Source organism: Tyto alba, unplaced genomic scaffold (genome assembly GCF_018691265.1).
Source record: "Tyto alba isolate M040663 unplaced genomic scaffold, T.alba_DEE_v4.0 Super-Scaffold_3, whole genome shotgun sequence".
In the NCBI taxonomy this organism is placed as follows: Eukaryota; Metazoa; Chordata; class Aves; order Strigiformes; family Tytonidae; genus Tyto; species Tyto alba.
In genome coordinates, this window is record NW_024881304.1 from 1,171,273 (window position 1) to 1,197,403 (window position 26,131).

Here is a 26,131-nt window from a genome sequence, read left to right on the forward strand (position 1 = left end):
CAGAATCCTGTGCAGGCTGTCGTTCTCACAATGGCAGAGAAGGGACTGTCAAGTCTTTGAGCTGAGACAGTCTATTTATACTTGATTCATTTCCAAAAGTTGTATTGCTTAGTCTGTGTTCAAAATATCCAAAGAGATATTCTGGAGGCTCACTTGATAGCTTTTTGCAAGGTTTTACCCCATTAACAAGCAGAAATCTTTTAAAATTTGCAATTCACCTTTTTTCTCATTACAGCAACAGAGAAACTCTGGTTCCTCTCCCCATACCCCAGTGCTTTTCATGAAATGAAGCAGACCACCATCTTTTTCACTTGCCTATTCATCAATTGTTCCTTTATTCCAGCAATACCTCAGTAACAACCTTTAAATTCCTTCCTTTAACTTCCAATCCTCCCTTGAGTCTTCTTGAGCTCGTGTCACTAAATAATTAAGGGGACTTTGAGCCAACTGCAGCATTTGAGAACTGTGGAACATGAACAGGCATTCCATCAAAGGAGAGATCCACCGACAGGACAAGGAGGATGAAAAGACATCGCTAATAGGCAATCTTAAGAGACTAAGCCACTTCAATTTATTTCACCTTTCCTTGCAGGTCATTTCTCCTAAACTCAGTTTTGTTTCTCAACTCCAGAATTTCTCTAATCTTTGGTATTACTGTTCAAGTTTCAACTGTTTACAGAAACTGGTCTAAATGTTCTACTAAGGACTCACTAATGCTGATACTGTTAGTATATCCTGGAATGAAACTTGAACCTTTTTACACTGTCAACCCATATTATGAACTAGTTACTCAGATGCTCCCCATTTTACAACTGTAAATTTATTTCTATGTCAAACCTGGAAGAATAACCGTGTTACCATTGATCTGAAGATTTACTGCCTTCAGCTATAATTATACCTCATTTTTTAGATAAAGATACACACATTTGGGTCAAGAAACTTAATGGGAATTCAGTCACTTTATTTCTTATTTTGGGAGTTGCTTCCTTTGAAAGAGTTCAGCCTTCAGTGCATCTATTCCTCAAGCTTATCTTCTGCACAAAGACAAGAGTGTGCATACGATTTAGATAACATTCAAGTCCAGTTTAGTAAGACCAAAACATCAAATCTGAGTAAACTCCATATGCAAATAATTGCCTGTGTTTGCATGCATTAAGCAGTATTTTTATTATAATTGAATATAATCTAATTGCTTGCAGAAAACAGATACATGCTATTCTGTTAAAAAAGCCCTCAAATACATCCTAAAGACAATTAAATAACCCAGTAGTTGTAACTGCCATATGAGTGCTGAAAATTAAATATGGGGATGAACTAAGTATTTGATGCAATGACTGCTTCATCAACCTACTGTCAAAAAAATAAAAAAATTCATTTTCGGCTATTCTGAAAATACACCAAAACCAGTTCTCTATTGCATAAAATCAGAGATATAAAATGCACTGAAACAGAGAAAAGAATTAACATTTTTATCTCGTTGAGGTCAGACCTAAGACATGCCATACCAGTAGCAATATCTTAAACAAAAGCTTATTTATTCCTCTTGCTCCTACGTGCTATAAGCAATCTTGAATTATTCTAACTGCAAGATTGCCTCCTGTGCTAACTCACATCACAGTGAAACCACCTCTTGTGCAGCAATAAGTCAGGTTTTACAGTCACTCGCATGATTAGTAACTGCTAAAGCTACTCAAATATAAGAAACATTGCTCTGATAAGCAAAGTCAAATAGCTTCTTGTTCTTTTACTTGAAAAGAAGAAAAATGAAAGAAGTGTAGTGTCTCACTTCTTGGCTTCCTTTGACTGTCTGAAAAACAGGACCATACTGAACCAGCATCTGTTTCTGCAAAAAGGAAGGAAGCAATCAATGGTCTGGGACGTTACATTTTCAGAATGAAGGAAGGGGCAAACAGGGACAAAATTTACTGTTGGGTGAGCAGGAGTGGCATTATGCCTGTGGGAAGTTTTTGTTGTTGAGGGGGTTTGCTTATGGGGCTTTTTTTGCGTAACATGTGAGGATGACAACAAAAGGCCTGGCAAAGAGCTTGGAATGGATTAGTGAGCTCCCTTGTATTAACTCATTGGTGGGTTTAATTAGTGTGGGGTTGTAAGGCAAAAATCCTGACTGTGTATCAATTTATGAATGTAGGTACAGCATTAATAAACGCATAGTGCCAAAGCAACAATACTCTGTAGAGACATTGCAGATGACTTTTCTGTAGAAACTGATGATAAAGAACACAGCTTTTTTTAAAAAAGTCTTTAACAATGTATAAGAGATTGGTCTTCTGAAGCAGAGACTGTGAAATGTTAGGGCATCAAGCCCCTTAAGAAGAAACCTTACATCTTGTACCTTTCCTATGCCTTAAACAATGGTTTGGTAGTTGTTTGTCCCAGAAACAAATGCCTCCTTCACCCTCTCCCATTAGGGAAAATGTTTAAATCTGTTCCTCATTTTTCACATTTTTCTCAGTGCTTCTTAATTCCAGAGAAGAACTGGGGAAACACTGAAAAACCCCAACATTTTTACAAACATCTCAGTCTTTTCTCAAAAGCTTTATTTAACTGGGTCTTCAGAAGCTAGTGTTTGACTGCTCCCTTCTAAGAATAAAGGTTATTTTTAAAATATATATTGGTGCCATGACCTATGTACCACTGCATAATGAAAAGGGTCATATGGTAGTGGAGAAGGTCATATAACAACTTGTATTTTAGTCCTTGATCTTCTTCCAGTGTCTCCCTAGGTTCCTTTCTCACTCCTTTAGCATCATGTAAATCCCTACCTGAATAAAAAAATAAAAATTCAGGAACAGAAGTCTCAAAGTGCTGTCACAGAAGCTAGAAGGAATAAGCTACATAGAGACCTGCCTAGCCAGCAGTTTACCTCCTTTCACCATACTCAGTCCTACCACTTACAAAATGGTAAGAAGCATGATATTATTTAATTTCTCACAAAAATAATCATCTCTCCTAGTCTCTTTTAATGAATACTAATATGCTTGACAATAATACTAGAATAAAATTTGAGTTGGCATATGACTATCATAAACATTTTAAGACATTACTGTAGAAGTATCATTTTTTGTCCCAGATAAATCTTGAGAATAAACTCCATGCACTGCAAGCCCAGGTCAACCAGGATAGACCCCAGGATGAGCCAGTCATTCTCTACCACAACAGAAACCTTGCCAACATTTGCCTTCAAACTATTGCTGTTCTGATGTGCACACCACATTTCAGGCTTGCCAATGCCACAAGATACTGTGTTCTTTCTACCACTGTGTGTACAAGGACAATATGCTGACCAAGTGAATGGAATTATGTTAGAGATTACTGGTACATGACTAACATATTTTCTTAAAGCTGAAAAAAAACAACCAAAAAAAACCAAAAAACCACCAAAACGGTGCTTGTTTCAAAACATTTGTAAATTAGCAGAGAAACAGCATGAAAATGATTCCCGGGGTTTGAGGGTGGCAGAAGAGGGAGATAATTGAACTACAGTCTTACAGTTTCCACAAGCTAATATTTGCATGAATTAACTGGGGAAACTGTTTTCTGTATCAGAGAGGAAGTACACTGAACCAACACAGACGAAGTTATCTAAAGCCCCAATGCAGCAGCATTAGCTAGTTTTCCAGGAAAGCAATTATTGTTCTCCAATTGCCTATGTGGTGGCCGAAGAAAAAACCCTGGCTGTATGGCCCTGGCTTTCCATTTATGCTGCATCCTGCAATATAGTTAACAATAGCAACACAAGGATTCTCGTATTTGTTTGTATAACTTTACATAATCTCAGGGAAAACACAGAATTTTATTTTCATTCCATTTGCCAAATTTGTCAAAATCTTTCTCATGTTTGTCAACTGCAAAAACATTACGCTCAGTGATCAAAATGGTCACTGCAGGACAGCATCATACGCTGATGCTTTTGAGAACATCCTGTAGAAATTCTAAAAAGTAAACAAGCTTCACGTCAGGACTTCTGAACTTTTATTTCAACCAGATGGTCTCATATTTATGAAGAAGGCATGTGTGTATATCAACATTTCAGTCATTTCCCACTGTCATAAATACTGGCTTGATTTTTCTCTTGAAGGATGATTTAAACAGCAAGAGAAAGGCTTTCTATGGAAGTGCAACTGTTCATTACACCTACATAAGTACATGAAGAAATGGAAAATAAAGTTATGAAAAAACAGTAAATCATTTTGGCTTCTCCTAACAACTGAAGTCCCTTGTAAATCCTGACTTGTGGAAAGATCACAAATACCTTTAACAAAGTTTCCTTTTTGTGAACATATTTCAGAATGCATCTCTGTATATTGCCATTGTAGAGCATTGTAGGCAGAACTCTTGAGATGATTAAGCAATTTGTTTGCAGTCCATTTCAGAGTATCCTCTGTAATAAGCTTTATCAAGTTTATTTTCTGTTAAGCAAGTTTACCTTTTAGGAGTTGCTAGTTTTTGCTTAATCTCTTGGAAGAAAAATCTAAGTCCTCACAGCTGCTTTAAGACTGACCTAATATTAAAATCTCCCAGAGCTCCACAAAACGAGTCTTCAGTTCAACTGTGAAAGTCAAAGCATATGTACAGAATGACACCATGTCTGTGAAGAATGGAATTTCCATTTATAATGTAAATCAAAGCATATACTAGATCCCATGGCACAGAAGTATTGGAGCAATCCATCATTGATAGCACTCACTCCCGAAGCCCTGAGACAGAAAGATCACCTCTGCTGACCTTTTAATATTGTCTGAACAATGATTCATGGACGATTTAAAATCTTCCTTTTCAGGCAAGTGCTCATGGTGTGTGTTTGGTTTTTTTCCCCTTTTCTTTTTGGGGGGAGGGAGGGGAATTCTTTCATGAGCTGCCTTATCCAGCAGATCTGCAATAACGCCAGTTTCAAAAAGAAGTGAAGAAAAGTATTCTGCTTTGGTTATGGAGTGTATTTTATAAAGACATCTTAGAGAAAAGAACACCAAATCTGTGAGGGAAATTAATCTGCCTCTGAGAAAACAGCTCCAAGCAACACAGTTTGCTTCCCAGCAAATTTAGGCTTAATGCTCATGAATTATTAAGTTACCCTATTGGATAGAAGCCCCAGGGGAAGATTACAGAGCTTACAGTAAGACTGTTACTGCAAACACTGGGTTTCCATAGAAACAGAAAATAGTGAAAATAACTACCTGTCATCTCTCTCTACCACATTCAAGGAAAAACAACCACAATGTTAAAAACATTATTAAAGCTTGCAGGAGAAATGTAGCTAAGCACCAATTACATTCTCCATGGGTTCTCAGGGGTCTGCCACACTTGAACATATGACACTGCCATTAATATTTTTTTGTTATTTACATCATGAAAAGTACATATGCGTGTTCCTGAAAGGTATCCTCTCCATTAGCTAGCAAAAGTATCAACTTCCCAAAAAAGAGGCTTTAGTGTGATTCCTTAGTCCCTGACAGTGACTGTGATTTTAAGTGATGAAGAGAAAGCCAGACTGACCCTGCCAGGTGGCATGCATGAAATGCTTCGACCATAACTGTAGGGAAGACTTCTAATTTTGGATTACACGTGTACTTTATAGAATAAGCATTTCATAACCATATCTAACCTGGGAGAAGCTAATGGTTCTGAGTTCTAATACAGCAGTTGTCTCATTTAATTCTTGCTCTACAAACCGCATATCACTGTTATTTGGCTTTGCACATTATAATTTCAGTCAGAGACACAGAACTGGGTTTTGACAGTGAATTTTGCAACAGAAAGAGTTCAAGTATGAAGAGCAGTATTCATTATACTGGGCCTTCCTACAGACAGGAAATTACTTGTAATTGCTTTCTGAGTTATGTAGTTCACCTAAACATTTTAAAAAAGTGTATTTGCATCCTGCCAGTTGAGACAGCAAAATCTCTTCTAGTTGCATGTGTTCATGATACATTTTTATTCTTTCTGAGCAGGAAAAGAGAAGAACAATTTTGAATACCTGCAACTAACTGGTTTCTTTCTGTTAACGACTAAGAAAATCAAAACACCCCTGTAGAAAAATCTATATCTTTGGCTACTGACTGTCATATTTGATCCTCAAGCCGAAAAAAAAATTTTTGCAAAAGAGGTGGTGGTGGTGAGAGATATAAGATTGACTTTTGTAAAAGCTCCTGTTTTATAATAGCTTCATATTAGTAATTTTACAGGAAAAAATTAACATCGCTAGTAACACCACTTACCTTTCCACAGCAACTTTCATATACAAATCCAGATAGTAACACTTTTTTTAACATATATAATATTAAAAGGAAAGGGGATAAATAGGAAAACCAAGCAAATGCGGATTTGGGAGAGAGATCTAGGGAATGAAAGTCAGCTGAAGCAACTGGTAGAGAAAATGAAAAGGTGTTATTCCTCCTTCACCCTTTTAAAATAATCTACACACACAAAAACCCCACCTTATAAAAATACTCCATATAACTGTCTCCAGTGATGACCATACTTTTACTTTCTAAATGTTATATATTATACCAGAAAGGCCCCTGCCATATGTGCGCAGTAGGCTCCAGAGACCCACGTATTTTCCATATTAACTAGAGTGACCAGAACAAGGGCCATTGCTGTGGACAGCAACATTCCTTAACGTTTGCTTACTGGATGATGTTTTTCGGGAAGTTCATCTTGATCAAGGTCAGGAACTGAGATCCTCCTTGTTACTATTGCTATGCATTATCCATTGCACAAAAACCAGAAAAATACTTTCCTTGAAATACCAAGAACACAATAAACCAAAGTATAAAAGGAACTGATGGAGGATTAGATATCCCAACAGATTAGATTGCTAGAAAAGAGGTAAATTTAGAAAGATGGATTTTTTTCTCATGACTAAGCAGAAGAAAAACCTCATTAGTTGGTAAACCTAATCCCTAGGAAAATTCTCTGAATATTAAAGGAAGAATTCTGAATGACATAAAGTTATTTTTTTCCTAGTAGACAAATCATTATGCTGACGGTGAATGAGATAACTTTTCTATTTTAAAATATCTATGACCAGGCTACTATTAAAAACACAACAAATAGAAAGTTTAGTATGTAATAGCACAATAAAAGTAAAATATAATTTTCTGCTGCCTAACATAACTACTGGCAATAGTGGAACATTATAATATTTTAAAGCAATTAACAGGAGATAAATACACACACATTGTCACAGCACTCCCAGAGCTATTACCTAAAGAGAGAAGCAATGTAGAAAGAAGGGTCTTAACATCACTTCCCATAGGGAGAGAATGCAGTCAGCCTTTTTTGCCACAGCTTTTAAGTTAGTTTATGTGGAAAAATCTATATATATTTTTTTTTCAGCTATTCCACTTCACCCATATTCATCTAGCCAGTGATCCTGTCTTCCCTTCTTCTGACCCTACTAATGCCTATCTGCCTATTTATTCCTGACCTGTCTGTACCTCTCTAACCCCTCTGCCATTCTCAGCAGCTAAGCTTCTCTCTACCCAAGCAGCATCTGATTTCTAGAATGCATACAGTTTCTACAACTCTGGTTTGGAGCATGTAGAGTTGAGCTGTACAGGTGTTTTCCCATTCATCATGCTGATCCTGCATATGAGAGCTTTGAGAGGACTCAATACCCTATTCAGATAGAACTTGCAAAGAAGTTGGTGTTGTTTTTTCAGAAGTTTGCTTAGTGTTTAAAATTAAAGTTTCAGATGATGACAATTGTCTACATTAGGAAGTGTTACAAGAAAATTATTCAAGAAGACATGTGTAAACGTGATGTAATTTTAGCTACACTGTTCTTGCTAACATTTCTGAGAAGCTGATATAAATTCCTATTGACAGTTTAAAAGTCAAGAAAATATGACTAAATGATGATGAGAACCATGGAACTAACTGTCATCAATAAATACACAAAGAGATGAAGGATTCCTGTCAAATTTGTCAAGGTTACCTTCAGCAACTTGATATACAGATTTATATTCTAACATCTGAATGAGGAATACTGTGTCAGAGAAAACTCCTAATATAGAAAAAGTGAAAATCAATTCCCCTATGAATTCATCATTTCTGAATCCAGTGCTTCAAAGTGGTGAATTTTATTCCACTCTATCTAAACACTGTCACAAACATTTTCTTTTTACAACCCCCCCGTCCCAAAAGGCACAACTGTGAGCTGCTTCAATAACACATATGAGAAGTAATGGAAGTTTAGAAATACCAATAGGACAAAACTGTACAGGAGAGTAGTGGCTTGAGAAAACTCTTCCTTTTCTAACACATGCACGCACTGGTCAACCAAAACCAGTTTGATCGTGCAGTGGAAGTTAATCTGTTTACGAGGCCAAGGTCACCATACATTTAGAATAATGATCATGTTGCTCTCTAATATTTTTACACCTTTAATATCTTATTTGTCTACTATATTTTATCAGGTAAAAGAATTTGGTTGGAAAGTATCTCAAAATCATGAGATGAGTTACAAATGGGAAATCATTATTTACATTACTTCTGTAGTTACCACCCATACACAACTGTAGAGCAGTATTAATTCAGCCTTGAAAAAAGGGGCAGATGATTTTAGGTTAGATGACTTTAGAATAGCTAAATCCAACTATCATGACATAGATTAAAACCATTTTTTTGGTCCATGATTATGTTTCCAAGTCTTATTTCGCTTCTGAGAGCTGCTTTGTCAATGGTGCTAAATTCTAAAGACAGAAGAAGAGAGACAGACTGTACTACTCACATGTTCTTCAACATCCACCCACAAATTCAGAACATTTCCATGAAAACCATCTCTCCATATCACCTATTAGCAATAGCATTAAAGAGCAAGGTTGTGTTTTCTTTCATTTTGCCTATTACTTTTCAATTTTAACACAGAAATAGATGCTTCAAAATTACCAAATTCCTAGCACTGTATTGAAAATTGGCAGCTGGGTAGAAGCTATGCTTCTACATTTCTAGTATTTTAAAATCACTGCAGGTCTCCGTTTTCTCACATTTCTGCACGTGTTTTACCTAGCCATCTGCCGAGAAAGAATGGATTACAATTTTATCCTTCAGTGAGAAAGAAAAGAATGTGAAAAGGCATCTCAACAAAACACAATGAGATGTTTTATAAAGGGTTAGATGTTAACCTTGTTAGTACCTCCACTTGCCTCTCTGAGGTAAGAACCAAGGCATCAAGAGAAAAGAATGTGGCAATGAAGCTCTTTCATGAACTTTGGAAGATTTTTAATTTTTTTTTTAAAGGAACAAGGACTTTGTAATGCAACTTACCAATAAATGTCGATTTGTACTAGAAAAGCTATAAGAAGTTACAAATTAACTATTGAAGGATAAAGTCTTGCTTCAGAGCAGACACATGCTGCTCCCCCCTGTGTCATTGTCCCAGGTGAAGAAGAACAGTGTGAAATTTGGAATTCTAAGGTAAAATCTTTGGGGGAAAATATTCTGCCAACATATCTTTTCCTAATTGCAATCTTTAGTCAAGATCAGCCTCCATCATGATGCTGCTAGGAAACTACCAGCTCATAATCTAGTATAAAAGACTTCTAGCTAACAGATTAATTTTAAGAGCAGATGGGATCATTAAAATAATTCATTCTTGTCTACTATATAACACAGACCACACACCATTTATGTTAATATACACCTTTATATATACCTTTAGGTTTATTTGTTTGTTTTAAAGAGGGTGAGGGAGGGGCTGAGGCAGATGTTTGGCTTATAGGTATTTTGTTATTTTTTTTATTATTCCATACCTTCTGATTTTTTTTTTTGTTGTTGTTTTTTTTTTGTTTGTTTGTTTTGTATGAACATTTGCTGTCTTTCCTTACATTGGAGTGCAAATGATTTAGGCTTATGATGCGTACCAGGACATCATCTTATAATGTAAAAGAATGAAATGTACTCTGGTAATACACAGTATTTCAATACAAAACTTTGGACAGGCATCTTACATTACAGCAAACATCTCTTGGTAGCAAATCACACCTTGCCCCATTGCTGAAAGTCTGAGCATGCTATCTCCAGTCACATCTTCATTTATCACTTAAGTAATAAGAAAAAAAATGTATGCTATGTGCTCATTGTAGAAGGTTACAGTTATACAGCATAATGTCATTTAGATAAAGCCCAAAGGCACAATTTAGTGAAGAGTAAAAAAACCAAAGGTGTGAAATGCTAATCAGCCCAAGTTAATAACCACCCAAATTATTACTGCACTGTTACCGTGCCCTTCCTTCATTTCTCCTATTGCAGTGCTTCACACTCCCACAAACTGATTCTCATGAATGATTTTAATTCCATTACCCCTTTTTTCCTTTCTCTTCCCCCTTAAAAAATCTGAGTACCTTATTTTCCAACTAAAATTATTTTAAATGATAATCAAAGGGAAAAAAAAAATCTACTAATTCCATCTGAATGTTTCTCTTATACTGACAACAAAGACTAAAAATGTGAAGAAAAATAATAAATTTAACTTAACAGCAAATTATTGAAGGAGGGATGCCTGCAAAAGGCAATTAAAGGAATGGTTGAGAGAAGCAAAAGAAAACGTTGAAAGGTGAAAAGCTTAGATAAGTATTTGATTAGGTCCTGGAGAAACAGAATTTAAAAAAAAAAAAAAACAAAAAACAAACAAAAAAGGAAATACAAAAAAAGCTCAGTGGGTAGAATACTGTGCTCTGTACTAGTGCACTCAGAGGGGCTTTATGGAAATGAGAACCCTCCAGAAAAAGTACAGGAATTTGCATACATGAGAATTAGTCATAGCTTTCAAGGTCAGTAACCTTGCAGCTTATTCCCTCTCATTTCATTGTACTGTATGAGAAACAGGACATCAGTATAGATTTATACAGATTTATATATGGCCTTTAAATCTGACCATCATCTATGATCCCCAGAAACTTCCCATGCATTAAGAGTCTTAAGAGTCGAACTGGGAAGTACTTAAGCAGAAGAAATACGTGGTTCTACACTTACAGGCGCATTTATTTCTCTGCTTAACTCTTTTTCCCACCTTGAACTGACAGCATTTATAAATTCCCTCAAAGCTGAGTGTTTTATGTTGTCGAGGCAAACAAAATCATATTGAAACCCACAGCACACAAGATCTACACAATTCATCTATATGTACCCTCCACACATGGAACAGACAGTAGTCCTTACCAATACTGAACAACCACCTATTTTTTTTTCCAGTTTTATATCCTTTAATCCTTTTTCTTATCTTTCTGTTATTGATAGGCCTCATATGTCAATTATATGATTTAAAAAAAGAAAAAACAAACAAACCAAAAGGCTTATTTGATAAGCATCCTTCCAATTGCATTTCAGTAGAAGATACACCCATCTTGCTTTGCTTTCTCTACAGCACTGAAAAAAATTAGCAGCTAGAAAATAATTACATGGATCAGTGAAAATTTTTGCCTTCTGTGATGTTAGTTAATCATTCTTATTTAATATAAACACACTTCTTAGAACAAACTCAGTTTTGCTGGACAGCGATACAGACAGGATTCCAGTTCAGCCATAGACATCTGAATCCAAACTCTTACTCTTCAGAAGAATTCGTGTATACCAAGTCAGATAACAATAGAGGCTTTGAAGACTTCTTGATTATTTCAGGATTCATAATAGCAAAAAAATGTGCAGGAAAAACTGACAAGTCTAAACTTGCCTTTTTATGTGATAATATAGGGAGTTGGATATAATGCAAATTCTGTAGTGACCTTTTGAGTGTAGACTTACTCACCACTACCATACTACATATGCCATAAATCTTTCTTCTTCCAGTGGAAGACATTTCTTTTCCTCCCAATTACCTGTTTGCATAGTTTCTCTGGATGAATACTCTTCCTCCTGCACACCCTTCTAACAAAGTGCTGAGGAATCAGACAGCCACTAAAAATGTTGCAGTACTAAGTTTTACATATCTGTCACTCTTCTGGGTAAAACAAGTTTGGATTCTGATATCTAACAATCATTCTTACCTAGATAGAATTTATGGATAAGATGCTTACTTAAAACAATATGCAGTACTAAGAAAAATTACAATAATACAGATCCACAGAATGCACCATGAAGATCACGCTAAGTACTCCTCATGCCTATGCCAACATCTCAGTTGGCTTCCACCCTTCTATTGGTAGACTGGAATCAATTTCTGACAGAAATATCTTTAGTTAGGACAGTTGCTATCTCTTCTTTCCTCTTCTCTGCTATCTCCCCAAGGGAAAACCACAGAATAAAAAAGTAACATCTTTTTCTCTACTGCATTGCATCTTTTTCTTTGGGGGGCAGTGAGGAGGAGGAGGGCTAACTTTTATGTTAAGTAAGCTTTCACAATTGTTTCCTGGGGCACTACAAGATAATGTGGGGAAGAGCGTATTGCTGTAATTCTCATCCTTCCTGTTTCCTTGAGTAAGATCTCCAGAGTACATCTGCATGAACTTTCTAGCTCTACGTTGCATGTCTATATTATAGCCTTTTTAGATATACTCTACATTTAGTATTTCTCAGAATATAATTGTATCAATCTCTTAACAAGATGTGTTGGGAGCATCATACAGAGAAACACTACAATGGCACAGAGTAAAAGAGAAAGCAGTTCTTAAACAGAGTAACATCTACCTATCCATACATACTTTATTAATTTTTTTTACGTGATCACTTCTGGCTAACCTTGTTATACATGAATTGAAGAATGCAATATTCTGAAAAATTACTAAGGAATTCCTCTGGTTTTGTTTCCAAAACCAAAATAAAGAAAATACCATGAAAACACTGCAAAAATAGTTACACAGATTTTTGAATTAGACAGAATGGAGTAATAAATATTAATAATAGAAAAAGAGTCATATAAGCATCAAGGAGATAAATATAATGTACAGTATGGTGTTCCCTGAAGAGTATGTGAAGTGAAGTATGATGTGAAGAGTATGTAAGTGAAGAACTGATTATAAGGCAGATGGCACAAGAGCAGTAAATCAGGAGCAACTAACTTTTGAGTACTGCACAATGCAAACCAAAGAATGTACTTTCAACGTCTGTCTTTGTGCACATACTACAAAAAAGCATCAATGACACAAAATCTTAAGTTTCATTACCATGTCACTGTAAATGTACTTAGCCTCCAATCTCCACTGTAAATTTACATCTAAAAATATGTACAGCCACCTGTTGCTACTACAATTGTTTAAACTGAGATTATTAATTACTTAAAACAGTCACTGGTTGTAGTTACCTCTTCCTCATGTCACGTCACATACTGCCCTGATGAACATATGGGACATGTTTTCCTTTGTCTTCCATTTGCTGCCCATGTACCTATAGCAGCCACGTGTGCACGTTTATCTTTCTCTCCCTCTCTACATTCAACTCCAGCTGAGACTTCAACTTTTCTAATCCTGTCTTAGCATGTCAAAATGGACCATCCTTGTACTCCATAGAATGCAATATTAAGACAACATGGGAGCAAGAAAAGATACTATGCAGAAAGAAAGAACGAACAAATTAAAAAAACCCAGGTAGTGGTGCATTCTGATTGAATAGATCAGCTGAAAGACTGTGAGGCCTTCTCATAATGCAACGTATTAAAGAGAGGAAATCATCAGCAAACGTGTGCTGCCTACAGACGCTGTAGAGGAAATCTGGTGTCACAACAAAAAGGTCTTGAGTATATTCTACATGAGAAATGTACACATGGACTTCCTCCATCAAAGCTATCAACACTACCATGGATACTTATCACATCTTCCAAAATTTTCAGTCATGGTACAGACACAGTAAGGAGGCAGATGGAGGAGTTACAAGCAGTAACATGCATGACACTATTTTCCATGCATAATTACCGACTAGGCCCCAGTTTTTCAAATTTCATCCCATCAGATTTTCTTTTTTGTTCTATTCACTCTCCATAATTACAGATATTTCTAGATGACAAGAAACTTTTAAATCCCAGGGGAGTAAAATAGAGTAGCTGTTAAAATAGTGCTAGAAACATCTATTCTGGTCTAAGATGCAGACAGAATAAAAAACCTTTACATATTTGGACATAAACTTTCTAAAGGAAAAAAGTCATACTGAAATGTATTTATGCTCTTCCACACGTAGCGGAATCTTCAAGTTTATTTTCAGAAAAGGAATTGATATCATGCTTTTGAATGTGTCATTTTTGAAGTCATGAATAATTTATGCATTTATTAGTAAAAAAAGAGCTATTGTAAAGGTAGCTAAACGTCAGATTTACTGAATTTAGTTTATTTCTGCCCATCAGAATAATGCTGTCAAAATGTTGTTTGTTTGCTGTGGTTTGTTTTTTTTTTTCTTAAGTCAAAATCTTATTCATTGCATCCTTCCAGCACAGATAACACTCCAGATCAGTTTCTCCACCAGTTTTCCAGCCCCTTTACAGTAGTTTCGTCTGGTCTGTATCTCCCTGATTTACCATAACAAGTTTAATGCTTCTTTTCTGTTGAGGCATGAGGCATATTCCCATATAATAGAACAAAATTAGTTGGCTCTGATGTGACTTGTACTTGACAAATCTATTTTGACTTTTACTTTTCATCTTGTTATCTTCTAAGTGCTAATAAATAGTTTATTTGTTCCAGAACTTTTTGCATTTGTCATCCAATTGCAGTTGACCTTCTGAGGGAGATTGAGGCAAAACAGCTATTAAATACTCAGCAACACTGGTAATATCTGCTGATAGCTTAATGTCCCCTTTAATCTGTTCAGTTATTTCTTGATTTTGTAAAAAAAATTTTTTGGTGCTAAAGCTTTATTAGCATTATTCTTTCTTTGTCCTTGATGTCTTTTGTTACTTGCATTTTTTTCTACAAGTTTGTCTAGTCCCATTCCCTTTTGGGCAATTTCATTTGTTTCTCCTTTTCTGTTTTTAATTCCAGACCCCATTTCACCAAAGAATACATGATACAGACTTTCTGTTGTTTCCATATATTCAATCTTTCCCTCATACTGAAACAATTTGCTTTTGTGCTCCTCAATAGCATTGTTCAGAAACCGACAACTCTCAAATTTCTTTCCTCCGTGTCAGTTTACCTATCTTTTTTTGATGTTTACTAACACCTGCCTTATTGAAGTTCAACATCTTTATGCTAATGTTTTTCTTCTTCCCTTTTCTAGTTACTATCAACTCTATTATTTCATGACCATTCATCCCAAAGTGCTTCTCACTATGGGGCTGTACTTCCCCATTGGCTGTAATCAAAAGTAGATCAATTTTCTCATTGTTTTCTGCTAACTTCCACATGGCAAAAAACCTGAGGTATTAAAGTTTAGTAACAAAGACTTTGTTGCCAGACTAATGTATGTAAAAATAAGGGACCATTTTAGCAACAAAAAATCACAAATACTTTAAAACATACAGATAGACTTTCATCCCTTTTGATCTGAGCCATTACCTCATCCTCAGATTGACAGGTCGGCTGTGTTGTGGGCTGAAAGAAGTTGTTGAGGTAGACATTCATCAATTCAGTTCTATTTACTTACAAGTATTTCTTTTAATTTTTACTCTGACAGAATTATAAAGTCACTTTTTCCCTTTTTTTCTTACCTCTAGGTCTTACCCCTCTGATAGCAGCACTGTTACTCTTGCCATCCATATCTCCCCAGTTATCTTTTGTCAGCTTCTCATTTGTAGACAGTACAAACCATACAAATACAGCACAGTACCATATTTGTATTCGGAACCTGGGAATACATCTCAAACTGTATTTTAACTGCTGCTCCAACCTTCTAATTGCTAATGCATAATTGGTACTGCTATTACTTCAGCTCTCAAAAAACACTAGAACTTCCACCGATTCTTCACTTAACTGGGAAATAACTATTGCAACCAACAGGTTCAGTGAGTTTTGTAATCTACTATATGTCCAAAGCACTAATATTGAAAGTCAGTCAACCTCCAGTGTGACCTGTTTGGGTAAGAAATTCATCAACCTCAAAACCATTTCAGAAAAGCCAATTTGTCCTTTCCATTTAGAACGCTGCATGCAGAAACTTTGCTTGTTTTCTTCACCTTAATGCACTATTTCCTCAGGCATATAGAAGAGGAAATAAACTTAATCTTTTAAAGTAGATATAAAAACATAATTCTAAATTTGTAGCAGTGTTTTTGTCTGTTTTCTGCTTTTAAATTTCTTTCCTAAAACAGAGCTCAGCCTCATCACACACTTCTTCCCCACTGCTTTCTGAGATGTAAGAAAATGTAAAAATTATGCTGTTTTCACTGCAGCATCACTGATGCATAATACGAAGAACTAATAACAACTGTTTGAACATCAAAGCATTATTATATAAATTTAAATATGCCTGAACCACTCTTTGTACTTTTTCTCATTATAACTATTATTTTTTTTTATCACTAGCAAAATCCCTTCTAAAGGCTTTCTCACTTAACATTTACATTCCATGCAAACTGCATCTCCTTTTGAAGCAATTTCTGAGGCCTTCTACAGTCATGACAGCAGCTTGTCACTTCCTCTTCCCTGCAGCTTTCCTCATCTAAATAATTTGGTATTTTACTGTTTTGTGGTATGAATTAATTAATTGTGCGTATTTTTTGTTTTTGTTTTGCCATTTTCACCTTTTCCACTTTACAGTTATTTTCTGTTCCTTCTCTCAACAGAGGAATTATAGGCATGTCCTCCTAACTACATCAAAACAAGCATTTCTCACTTAATGGGGGTGAAGTAAACACGATGTAGTATCAGATTAGATATTCTTGCCATATCCTGCAAAATTATATTTAAATTGCCTAACTAAACAGTGGCAGGCACATATTTATAAGCTGCAATCAAGTCATTAGAGCTCCTAATATAGACCACTTTTTTAGTGGGATGTATTCTGAAGAGCTACAAAACTTATCACTCTACCCTGAAATTTCTTGGATGAGTGTTATTCACATAATATGTTCTTCCAAAGAGAAGAAAGAACATTTTGGGGCTCCATCTTCAGTCTGGAACAAATCTAAATCTAATTTGCTGAAAACTAGGACAGTTTTGACCGCGGCAGCAGATGTGGTCTGTGCCAACTGTCAGGACATGCCTTAATCAAAACTCAAAAACACCCCCACAAACATGCTGTACTTCGGATCAGACCAAGCTACACTTACCTAATTTCCAAGACACAATGAATATGCTGCAATACTCTTCTACATATTCTGATGTTTTCAAAACACATGCTTGTAAAGGAAAAATACAGCACATTTCATATTTGCTAACATTAGTACCAATTATATCAAAGTACTGAGCAGCACATTTGTCCAGCCTAGACACAGGGATGAATAGGAATATTTTAGTTTATATTGATAGCAACAGAGTAATGAAAACAAGCTACACTGTAACATGACTGTAAGGCAAGGAGTGGATGAGCGTTAAAGAGCCTCAATTCAGCATCCAAACACACAGCAGCCCTCTTTTCAAAACAGTCATACAGTGTGGCCCTGCTGTTATTAGTACTACTTAAACAGCCTGAAGAAGGCAGCTACTAAACACTAAGACCTTCAGTAATTGTGTGGAGGCAAAGTCAGAAACCTAAACAAAATTCAACTATTCTGTCTTTCATGATTTGCTTATACGTAAGCACTAAATTTCATATGGAATGATTAGTATCATTGATATTCTCATGTACGCATTACAGGGCTGTCAACTTGTGATTTATCAGCTTGGTCCGCTCAGGTGTCAAAAGAACAGCTCACCTGTTTTTCTCCAGTGTATTTGCTTTGTTTGTGATTTCTTTTCTAGGAAGCTTTTTTAGCCATTTGATACAGTCCTACCTGATCTGCTTGCCTTCTCGAACATCGTACAAAGAAAAAAAGACATCTGTGTCTTCTCCAATTGTATTGTAGGTGAAGCTCTTTAAACTGAGGAAGAAGTGGTGAGGCACTGGCATACGGCAAGCTTCCCCATGACGCTGACGAATTGTATCCACCTGATTAAAAACAATGAAAATTATTTTTAGTTCTTCACAAATAAAGGACATGTGGCCAACTTGATAATTTTAACTGATATTCTGCTCTCTGTTCTCCATCAAGTAAAAGCTTAATCTCAAATATATTTTACCATAGAAATACATGCCAGATTGTTTACAGACTAATAGGCCTTGCAGGTATAACAAAAAGAAATCTTAACAATGGTTTATAACATGAGCAACAAATAAAATCAAATAGCAGAAAGGTTTACTTTTTGACTCAGTATATCAAGACCTAATTACAACAGTAAAAATTGGAGTGGGGGAAAAAAAGAGTATAGTTAGAAATAAAATCATTCTTTCTTTTTTATAGAACATATAGAAACATAGGATCATTTAGGCTGGAAAAGACCTTTAAAGTCATCAAGTCCAACCATAAACCTAATACTGCCAAGTCCACCGCTAAACCACGTCACTCAGTGCCACGTCTACATGGCTATTAAGTATCTCTAGAGATGGTGACTCAACCACTTCCCCTTATATCCATTGTATGCTGATCTTAATAAACAGGTTGAATGAATATCCTAAGCTTGCTAGGCTACTCTCCTCTGAATGCTTAGACAGGTATATACTAACAAAGATGATCTTAACATTTTCAAGCTTTCAACCCAGATTTGTACTGGCTTAAAAAATAGTTTAAAATTAATTTTGTTCTGGATTTTAAATTAAACCCAAATAAATCTTCATCCTTTAAAGACAGGTACCTGTGGAAGCACAGTTCTCCTGAAAAGATTAAACCCAGATTCCATGACCGGGAAAGGATTAGATTACTACAGAAGGGATATGTGAAACAGAAGCCTATTAAGCCACGTGTTAGCAGGTGGAAAGAAAACTCACATGGGCAGACTGAGGATTTTGATATCACTACAGAAGTTGACCTTTTAAGAACATAATGCTAAGGAAAACAGGCCTAAAATGGAAGTTGAAGAAGGAACTTAGTAAGCTAATTACTTGCAGATCTTCTGAGGGAGTGTTCTATGGGTAAGGACTTACCCAATAATCTCTGTTATACTTTTACATACATTATCAAACACTAAAAGACAACAAAAATTCCTATGTAGATGACATTTACCTGTGATGTGCTCTGCTGGACACTGTGTCTACTTGACAAATGCTGTGGAGATACAAAATAGTAAAATTTAAACCTTTCTGAAAGTAGAAAATACTTATATTTGTGTCGCATTAGAACAGCAATTTAAAAATAGGATTGTTCAAGATTATTAGCAACTTTTCATGGCCTTTTTTTTACAGTGCATCACCACTCACAAGACTACGAGCTTTCCTAAAGGCATTTTTCAGACAAGCCATTTCTTAGCCTAGCTACTTGAATTTACAGGTGGTATTTACCTTAGCTCTTAACATAAATGGCTGTCACGAGCTAGACAGAATTTCCAACACTGTAATACCATTTTTTGTTGAAAAGCCCATCACCCTATACTGTATATACAATCTATATGTTCTCTTGCTAAATGGGGAGATACCTCACTCCTAATCCTCATCGACCAGTATGTTGCCTATGAAAAGGTGCGCTTGTTAAAAAACAGGCATCTAGAAAGAAGGATGGATTTCAGACTTCATTTAAACTTTTTGCTCTGATCAGAAAATGAAATCTTGATAAGTGGTTAAAGACTCTTCTACAATTCAGCTGGCCAACACCTGTAAAGCATCATCACTATAAAGAGCTACACCTCTGAAATGGAACTCAGAGGATGATCCTGTGTTTAAAGCCTTTTATGCTAGACGGAGATGTTATAATCAGAAAATGGACTGCAAGACTCAGTGAACCCATTTAATCTCCAAAGGGAGATTTAAATACTAATCTAAATTGAAAAGGTTTCAGAGAGCTTTAAAAACCCTATCATTAATGATTCTGCTATGCCTGTTACACACACATTCATGTTAACATTAGCATTTTAAACTGAAAAATTAACATTAACACTACCACATGTTAATAAATATTCTCTTCATTTGCCCCATCTCTATCCTTCTATTACACACCCACAACCTTATCTTGACCAAACACACATACTCTGTAGAAGGACCAGCTCAATCTATTGATAACCTCATCACTTCAAAAGAGGTGAAAGTAAAAAATAATCCACAAAAAGTATTCAGCAATACTTTTTCCAAACTATGCCACTGTCTCACACAGAAAAAAATAAGACTTTTTACCACAAAAGGAAGTAATCTTCATAATGAGACTAAATCAAGAAGATATTAAGTTAAATGGCATATTTTGACATCTGTTTACGTTCACAGTTATAAAAACGTCCTCTTTCACACTGTCAGCAGAAGAAATAATGATCTCTAGCTCCATTGTTTGTCTAACTACTGCACTGTGTTCTGAATGTTAAAACCCTCTAAGTTTAGGTGTCTGAGTTGCATATTTAATCTTTCTGTCACCTGCAACCACTCAGAATCAGCTGGCATAGAAAAGACCAGTTATTTAAGCTGCTCAAGGTATCCTGTCTTCTTTTGACTAAAAGTAGTCTCTAAATCAGAGTAAGAAAGGTGGAGACAAACTCAAGCAACAGAAATATGAGAGGTGGTCCACAGAGCTACAGTTTCCTCAGCGAACACAACTGCTTACACAGCACACATTTAGGTAAACCTGTAACAATAAGTGGCTAAAAATCAGGTTTTAAATTCGTCACAACCAAAAGACTAGATTCCTCTAACTCTGCTTTTGTGGCTTCAGGACCATGTTACTACAATACAGACAACTACTGAGTTAATTTTACATACCTTTGCCTCTGCCTTGGCAAAGTGTCCAAAGTGTATGTGCTCTCTTAGAAGCCATATTTGGGTACGTGAATGAGAGGGTGATTGAAAATAGCCAACATGGATTTACCAAGGTCACATCGTGCTTGATCACGCTAGCCCTCTAGGGTAAAATGACTAGATCTGTAGATGAGTGAAGACCAGTGGCTGTTGTCTATATTGAGTTCAGCAAGGCCTGCCCCACGGTCTTGCACAGCATCCTTGTACCGAAGTTGTGATGTTACACCTGGGTGGGTGGGCTAACTATACTGGAAAAAAAAACCCAACAAACAGTTGGATTGTCAGGCTCAGAAGGTAGTGGTTGATGGCATGTGTTCTTCAGAGGTTTATCCTGAGACCTATGCAGTCTAATAAATTCGCAGATGATCTTAAATTAGTGGCAGCAGTCAACATTTTCAAGAAGTAGGCCTACATTCAGAGGAATTAATTAAAAGGAACCTTATGAAATACAGCAAGGACAAATACAAGTCCTGCACATGGGACAGGCTAATCCTTTCATGCTACAGGCTGGGAACTGACTGTCAGGGTCCTACTAAACGGCAAGCCAAACAAGTCAGGAGAGCACTCTGGAAGCGAGGACATTTAACAATTTAGTGTTTCTATTAATGGGAATGTAGCCAGTAGATTAAGAATAACATTTACTCCTTTTTACTCAGCATTCAGTAAACTATATCTGAAATACTGCACCCCATTCAGCAAAGGACCACCAAAGCAGCTGGGAGCTGGAACACCTACTGTATGAGAAGAGATGGATAGAATGCAGCTTTTTTAGTCTGGAGAAGCTTTGGAGGTGACCTGATGGCAACCTTCCAATAACTATGAAGTTATCATCAGCCAGGCTCTTTACAGAGCTGCACAGTAGGAGGACTGAGGTCATAAACTACAATGTGGAACATCGCAACTTTACAAGTTAAAAAATAACCCTGTCAAGGCAATCAAGCATTAGAGCAGGGACCCAATCTTTCTCCTTGAAGGATTTCAAGATCCAACTGGACAAAGCTCTGAGCAGCCCCGTATGAATTCAGTATTGACCTTTCATTGAGCAGGAAGCTTGACTAGATCTCCCCTGAGGCCCCTTCTAACCTGAAAAGCCTGGCAAGATGACATAAAAATAGGACTGTTAAGAAATTATCCATCTTCCTTCTATAAAAAAAAAAAAAAAAAAAAAAAAAAATCAGTTCTACCTTTATTTTCCCAGAAGTCAGTTGCCTGTTAAGGTTCTGCAAATTTTAATGGATCAGATGATCCATTTCAATATATCTTTCTTCATCAAAGTGCTTTCTGATGCTTAAACTGAATTCTTGTCAGGGTAACCTAGGCACACTGATTGTTGTCTTACCCATCATTAGCATGAAAGGATTAATTCATTCAGCTTGTGACGCCATTGTAACACTCAAATCTTCTACAAATCCACCTAAGCTTGTAGCATCCCAACCTGTATTTCTGAAGCAACAATTCACTGCAGAAGTTAAAACCTTGCATTTATGATTCTCACTTGTATCCTATACTTTTCAGATATTTTATTCGATTTTTATACATTATTTGGAATTCTGATCCTTTCCTCCCACGTACTACCACTTCCAACTTTGCGGTATTTGCATATTTAGTAAGCATACTCACTATTTCATCATCCAGTCATTGATGAAACCTGAAGCACTACAAAATGGAGGATGACCACAAGAAATTAAGCTGATTCATCCCTCCTCCTATTTAACCAAATTATTGATAACCATTCTTCAACATTTTTTTTGAGTATGGGTTTTCTAATTAGCTTTGTGTTTACAGCAATTTCATCTAGAACTAACGACCTTAGGAGAATTTCAATTAAAAAAACAATTAAAATCTTTATGAAAATCTAAATATGGCATCAGCTGCTTTTTCTCTATCCACTAGACTCATTTATGTTCTGGAAGTAAATTGGAACTTTTAAAAATTGCTTATTCTGAACAAGTTCACAGTCACTATTACTCACCTCCTTGTTGCAAATAATTGGATGGTTTTTTCCTGTTCCAGCATTTTGTACAGGGAGAGAATAATTACTAGCTCTTCCTCCCCCATCATCTTTTTTAAAGGTATAAAGTATGCTTGCCCTTTACTGGTATTCTGGAACTGTACCCATCTTTCCAATGATTATCAACTAACATGTCTGATATGGCATCTCTAGACATCCTAAATGAAATGTATATAGTTCTAAATCCCCTGGAACTGTTAACTACTTTATAAACTTCCCCCCCGGTTATGTGTGAATAAGCACTTATGAGGTGATGGCAGCATTAATTTGAAACTTGTCTATTTATTAGGAACTCTGGTAAACTCAAGGGGTTTTTTTCAGATAGTTGAAAGAAACGGCTAAGAGCTAGCAGTAACATAGCCAATAGTTGTGCCTTCTCAAATTCATCCTGAAGACACATACTCAAATCAATAAATTTACAGAAAAGATAAACATATTTAGTCCCCAGGTTTGAACAGTTCTAATTTTTGCCAATGCCTCCAGACCTTTGTGTCCTGTAAGCCCTTTCACTAAAAAGGGCTATCCAAGTGTTTCTGACATTCTGATGGACTTCTGTTGCTAAACAACGTCTTCAATATAGTGGTAACTCCAGCACTGAGCTCTGTGGCAGAATTCTGACAACATACTTTCCCAAAATTTCCAAACTAATGTAAATTTTAAAAAAGTGTTCCATCATGCTAGTTAAAATCATAATATTGTCAAAAGGAAAGTGCAATTTAGTTTCCTTCAGGAGTAAAGCAACAATTTCTGACAAACGCCATGCATCCTGAAGCCACTAGTATTTAGCTTCATAATGAGTAATCTGGAGAAACAGGATGTACAAGGCCTCAAATCACAAAGTTCTGACAAAGAGATGAATATAGTAGTCATAAATATGCTTAGCAATAAAAAAAAAACAGAAAGCTAAAAGGGATGCACAAACTTTAAAATTTAAAATTTATTAAGAAAAGTAATTCTAATTACTCTGTATAAAATGCTTGCATTTGTCACAGGTAGGAAAGTCTAATGTGTTACTTACCTCATCCATTGTTCTGCTAATACGAGACTGTTTTCTAAGTTATATTTAACATTCTACAATCCTGCATATATGAAAAAGTAACTGGGCTCTCACAACTATTCCCACAAGTTTATTTGACAATGTAAAACCTCATTGCTCATTTGAGAACTTACTAAGTATTTTTCCAGGAGCAAGGAGGATTCTCTACTTGCATTTTTGTTAAATAATAAAAACAAACACAAAACCGTACTAAAAAAATGAAAACAATCCATCATATCCCGTCTTCTTCAATTTCTGCCAAATTGAAGTTTAAAAAAACCCCAAACCAAACCACCAACAGGATTTCAGCTATTTTGGTTCCTAAAATTGACTTCTGACTGTAAACTAGATGTGATTAGACAGGAGTGTCTTCTTGAGTCTACAATCTAAAGCAACAGTGAAGTGTGAACTGACTAATGGTCATGTCCTGATACCAGCACAAAACTAAGCAGCAAACTGCACTGTGGACATTTTCTTCAGGACTAAGATGGGTGACAATCAGACTACTCTGACAATTAAATATTAGCTATTTGCTGCACTACAAGCACTCAGAGTAAAAAACCCTACAGAATGAAACACAGAGTAATAAAGCAAACCTGATAACAACTTATCTTGCATTCTCTGAGTCATTACTGATTTAATTTTGTACTGAGTTATTTCTATATTGTATTTGAAGGAAAACTACTGTAATAGCATCAAACTCTCCTCAGACTGTGACAAATCAGGACCAAACATCAAAAATTAGTACTATAGAGTGATGTACTTCAATATTTCTTATGTAATAATTTTTGTTCTTTCCATGAAATTCACTGTTATATGGTGGAAATAATCCAAACCAGCAACCTGTTTACATAGCCTGTTTACAAAATGTGCCCTTGTTTTAGGGAAAGTACCTCTTGAATATCAAAAAACCCCACCTAGACACAGACATATCACTTCCTAATCTTTGATAGCTGAAAACCAAGAACATTTTAAAATAGGAAATTAAAAGTTTACTAGAAGTGAGTGAAACGATAATGACATTTTTGTAGAAAACCCACTATTTTATTTGTAAGATACTAAGCTAAGAAGTATTAGTAATTGCTTGGGGGGGTTTCGTTTGTATTTTTAAATAAAGTAGCATCTCAGGAAAGGTTTTCATTCACTTTCCACTGGCCATTACATTCTGTTTCTCCCTTTACAGCTACATCATGACTCAAAACAAAGTTAACTGTGTCACATAGTCCTACTAACAAAGAAGAATCCAAACACAGTTTAATTGTGAAATGCATTAGTGGCTTTAGAGTTCATTAATGGCACAATTCACATTTCTAAAATAACTTTAACTTCACTATGTACTCATGTGACTGTACTATTGACTAATGATGACAGAATTTGGAACTCACTGCAATGAAGGAATTGTACTACTTTTCCTGAAAATCCTAACTTTCTCATTCAAATTGTCCTGGGTTGAGTGAGTGGTGGAGTTTTTTGGTGGCAGGGGAGGGGGCTATCGGGGCGGCCCCCTGTGAGAAGCTCCTCTAAGCTCCCCCAGCTCCACGTCAGCTCCACTTCTGTTTGGGAAATTGAGCCAATCGGCTGCGCCTCTGCGATAACGTATTTAAGAAGGGACGTGGTGACGGGCAGGCGGACTTGTGAGGAGGAGTTGCTGCAGCTGCATGAACACCAAGGTCAGTGGAGGAACGGAGGAAGAAAGGAGGGGGGAGGTGTGCCGGAGCAGAGACCCCCCTGTATCCTGTGGGGAGACGGCAGGGCAGCCCCCCCTGCCACCCATGAAGATCTACGGTGGAGCAGACATTGATTTACAGCCTGTTGTTCCTGCTCAGCTGATCAAGGTTCTGTGCCCGAAGAAGGCCAGGGTCTCATGGAAAAAGGTAGCCCCGCTGCTGTAATTCAGTGCTGGGAGGATTGCAGCATGCGGGGGAGTCCCACGCTGGAGCAGCTCGGGAAGGGCTGCAGCCGTGGGAGGGAATCCAGTTGGAGAAGGTTAGTGACCCATGACGGAGCAGTGTGGGGAACGCTGCGGCCCATGGGAGGAATTCAAGTCAGAGAAAGTTTGTGGAGGACTGTCTCCTGTGAGAGGGGGACCACGATGGAGCAGGGGGTAACAAGTTTTGGACACTCCCCTCACCGAAGATGAAGGAAGTGGCAGCACTGACTGCACCCCCCATTCCCTGCCCCTGCGCCACTAGGGGAGGAGGTAGAGATATCGGGAGCAGAACTGAGCCTGGGAAGAAGGGAGGGGTGGGGGGAAGGTGTTCTCAAGATGTGGCAATGCTTCTCACTGTCCT

General features: G+C 36.6%; 1 protein-coding gene across 15 annotated transcripts in view; it reads right to left on the bottom strand.

The window, feature by feature from the left end:
* DOCK3 (dedicator of cytokinesis 3) overlaps positions 1–26,131 on the bottom strand; it is a 221,282-nt gene that overhangs the window by 114,004 nt on the left and 81,147 nt on the right. For all 15 annotated transcript variants that reach the window (XM_042799365.1, XM_042799360.1, XM_042799358.1 and 12 more), the window contains exons 8-9: positions 19,085–19,126; positions 17,819–17,973 (exon numbers count right to left, since the gene is read on the bottom strand). In XM_042799365.1, the coding sequence (XP_042655299.1) occupies positions 17,819–17,973; positions 19,085–19,126 (197 nt within the window). The remainder of the gene's footprint in view (positions 1–17,818; positions 17,974–19,084; positions 19,127–26,131) is intronic.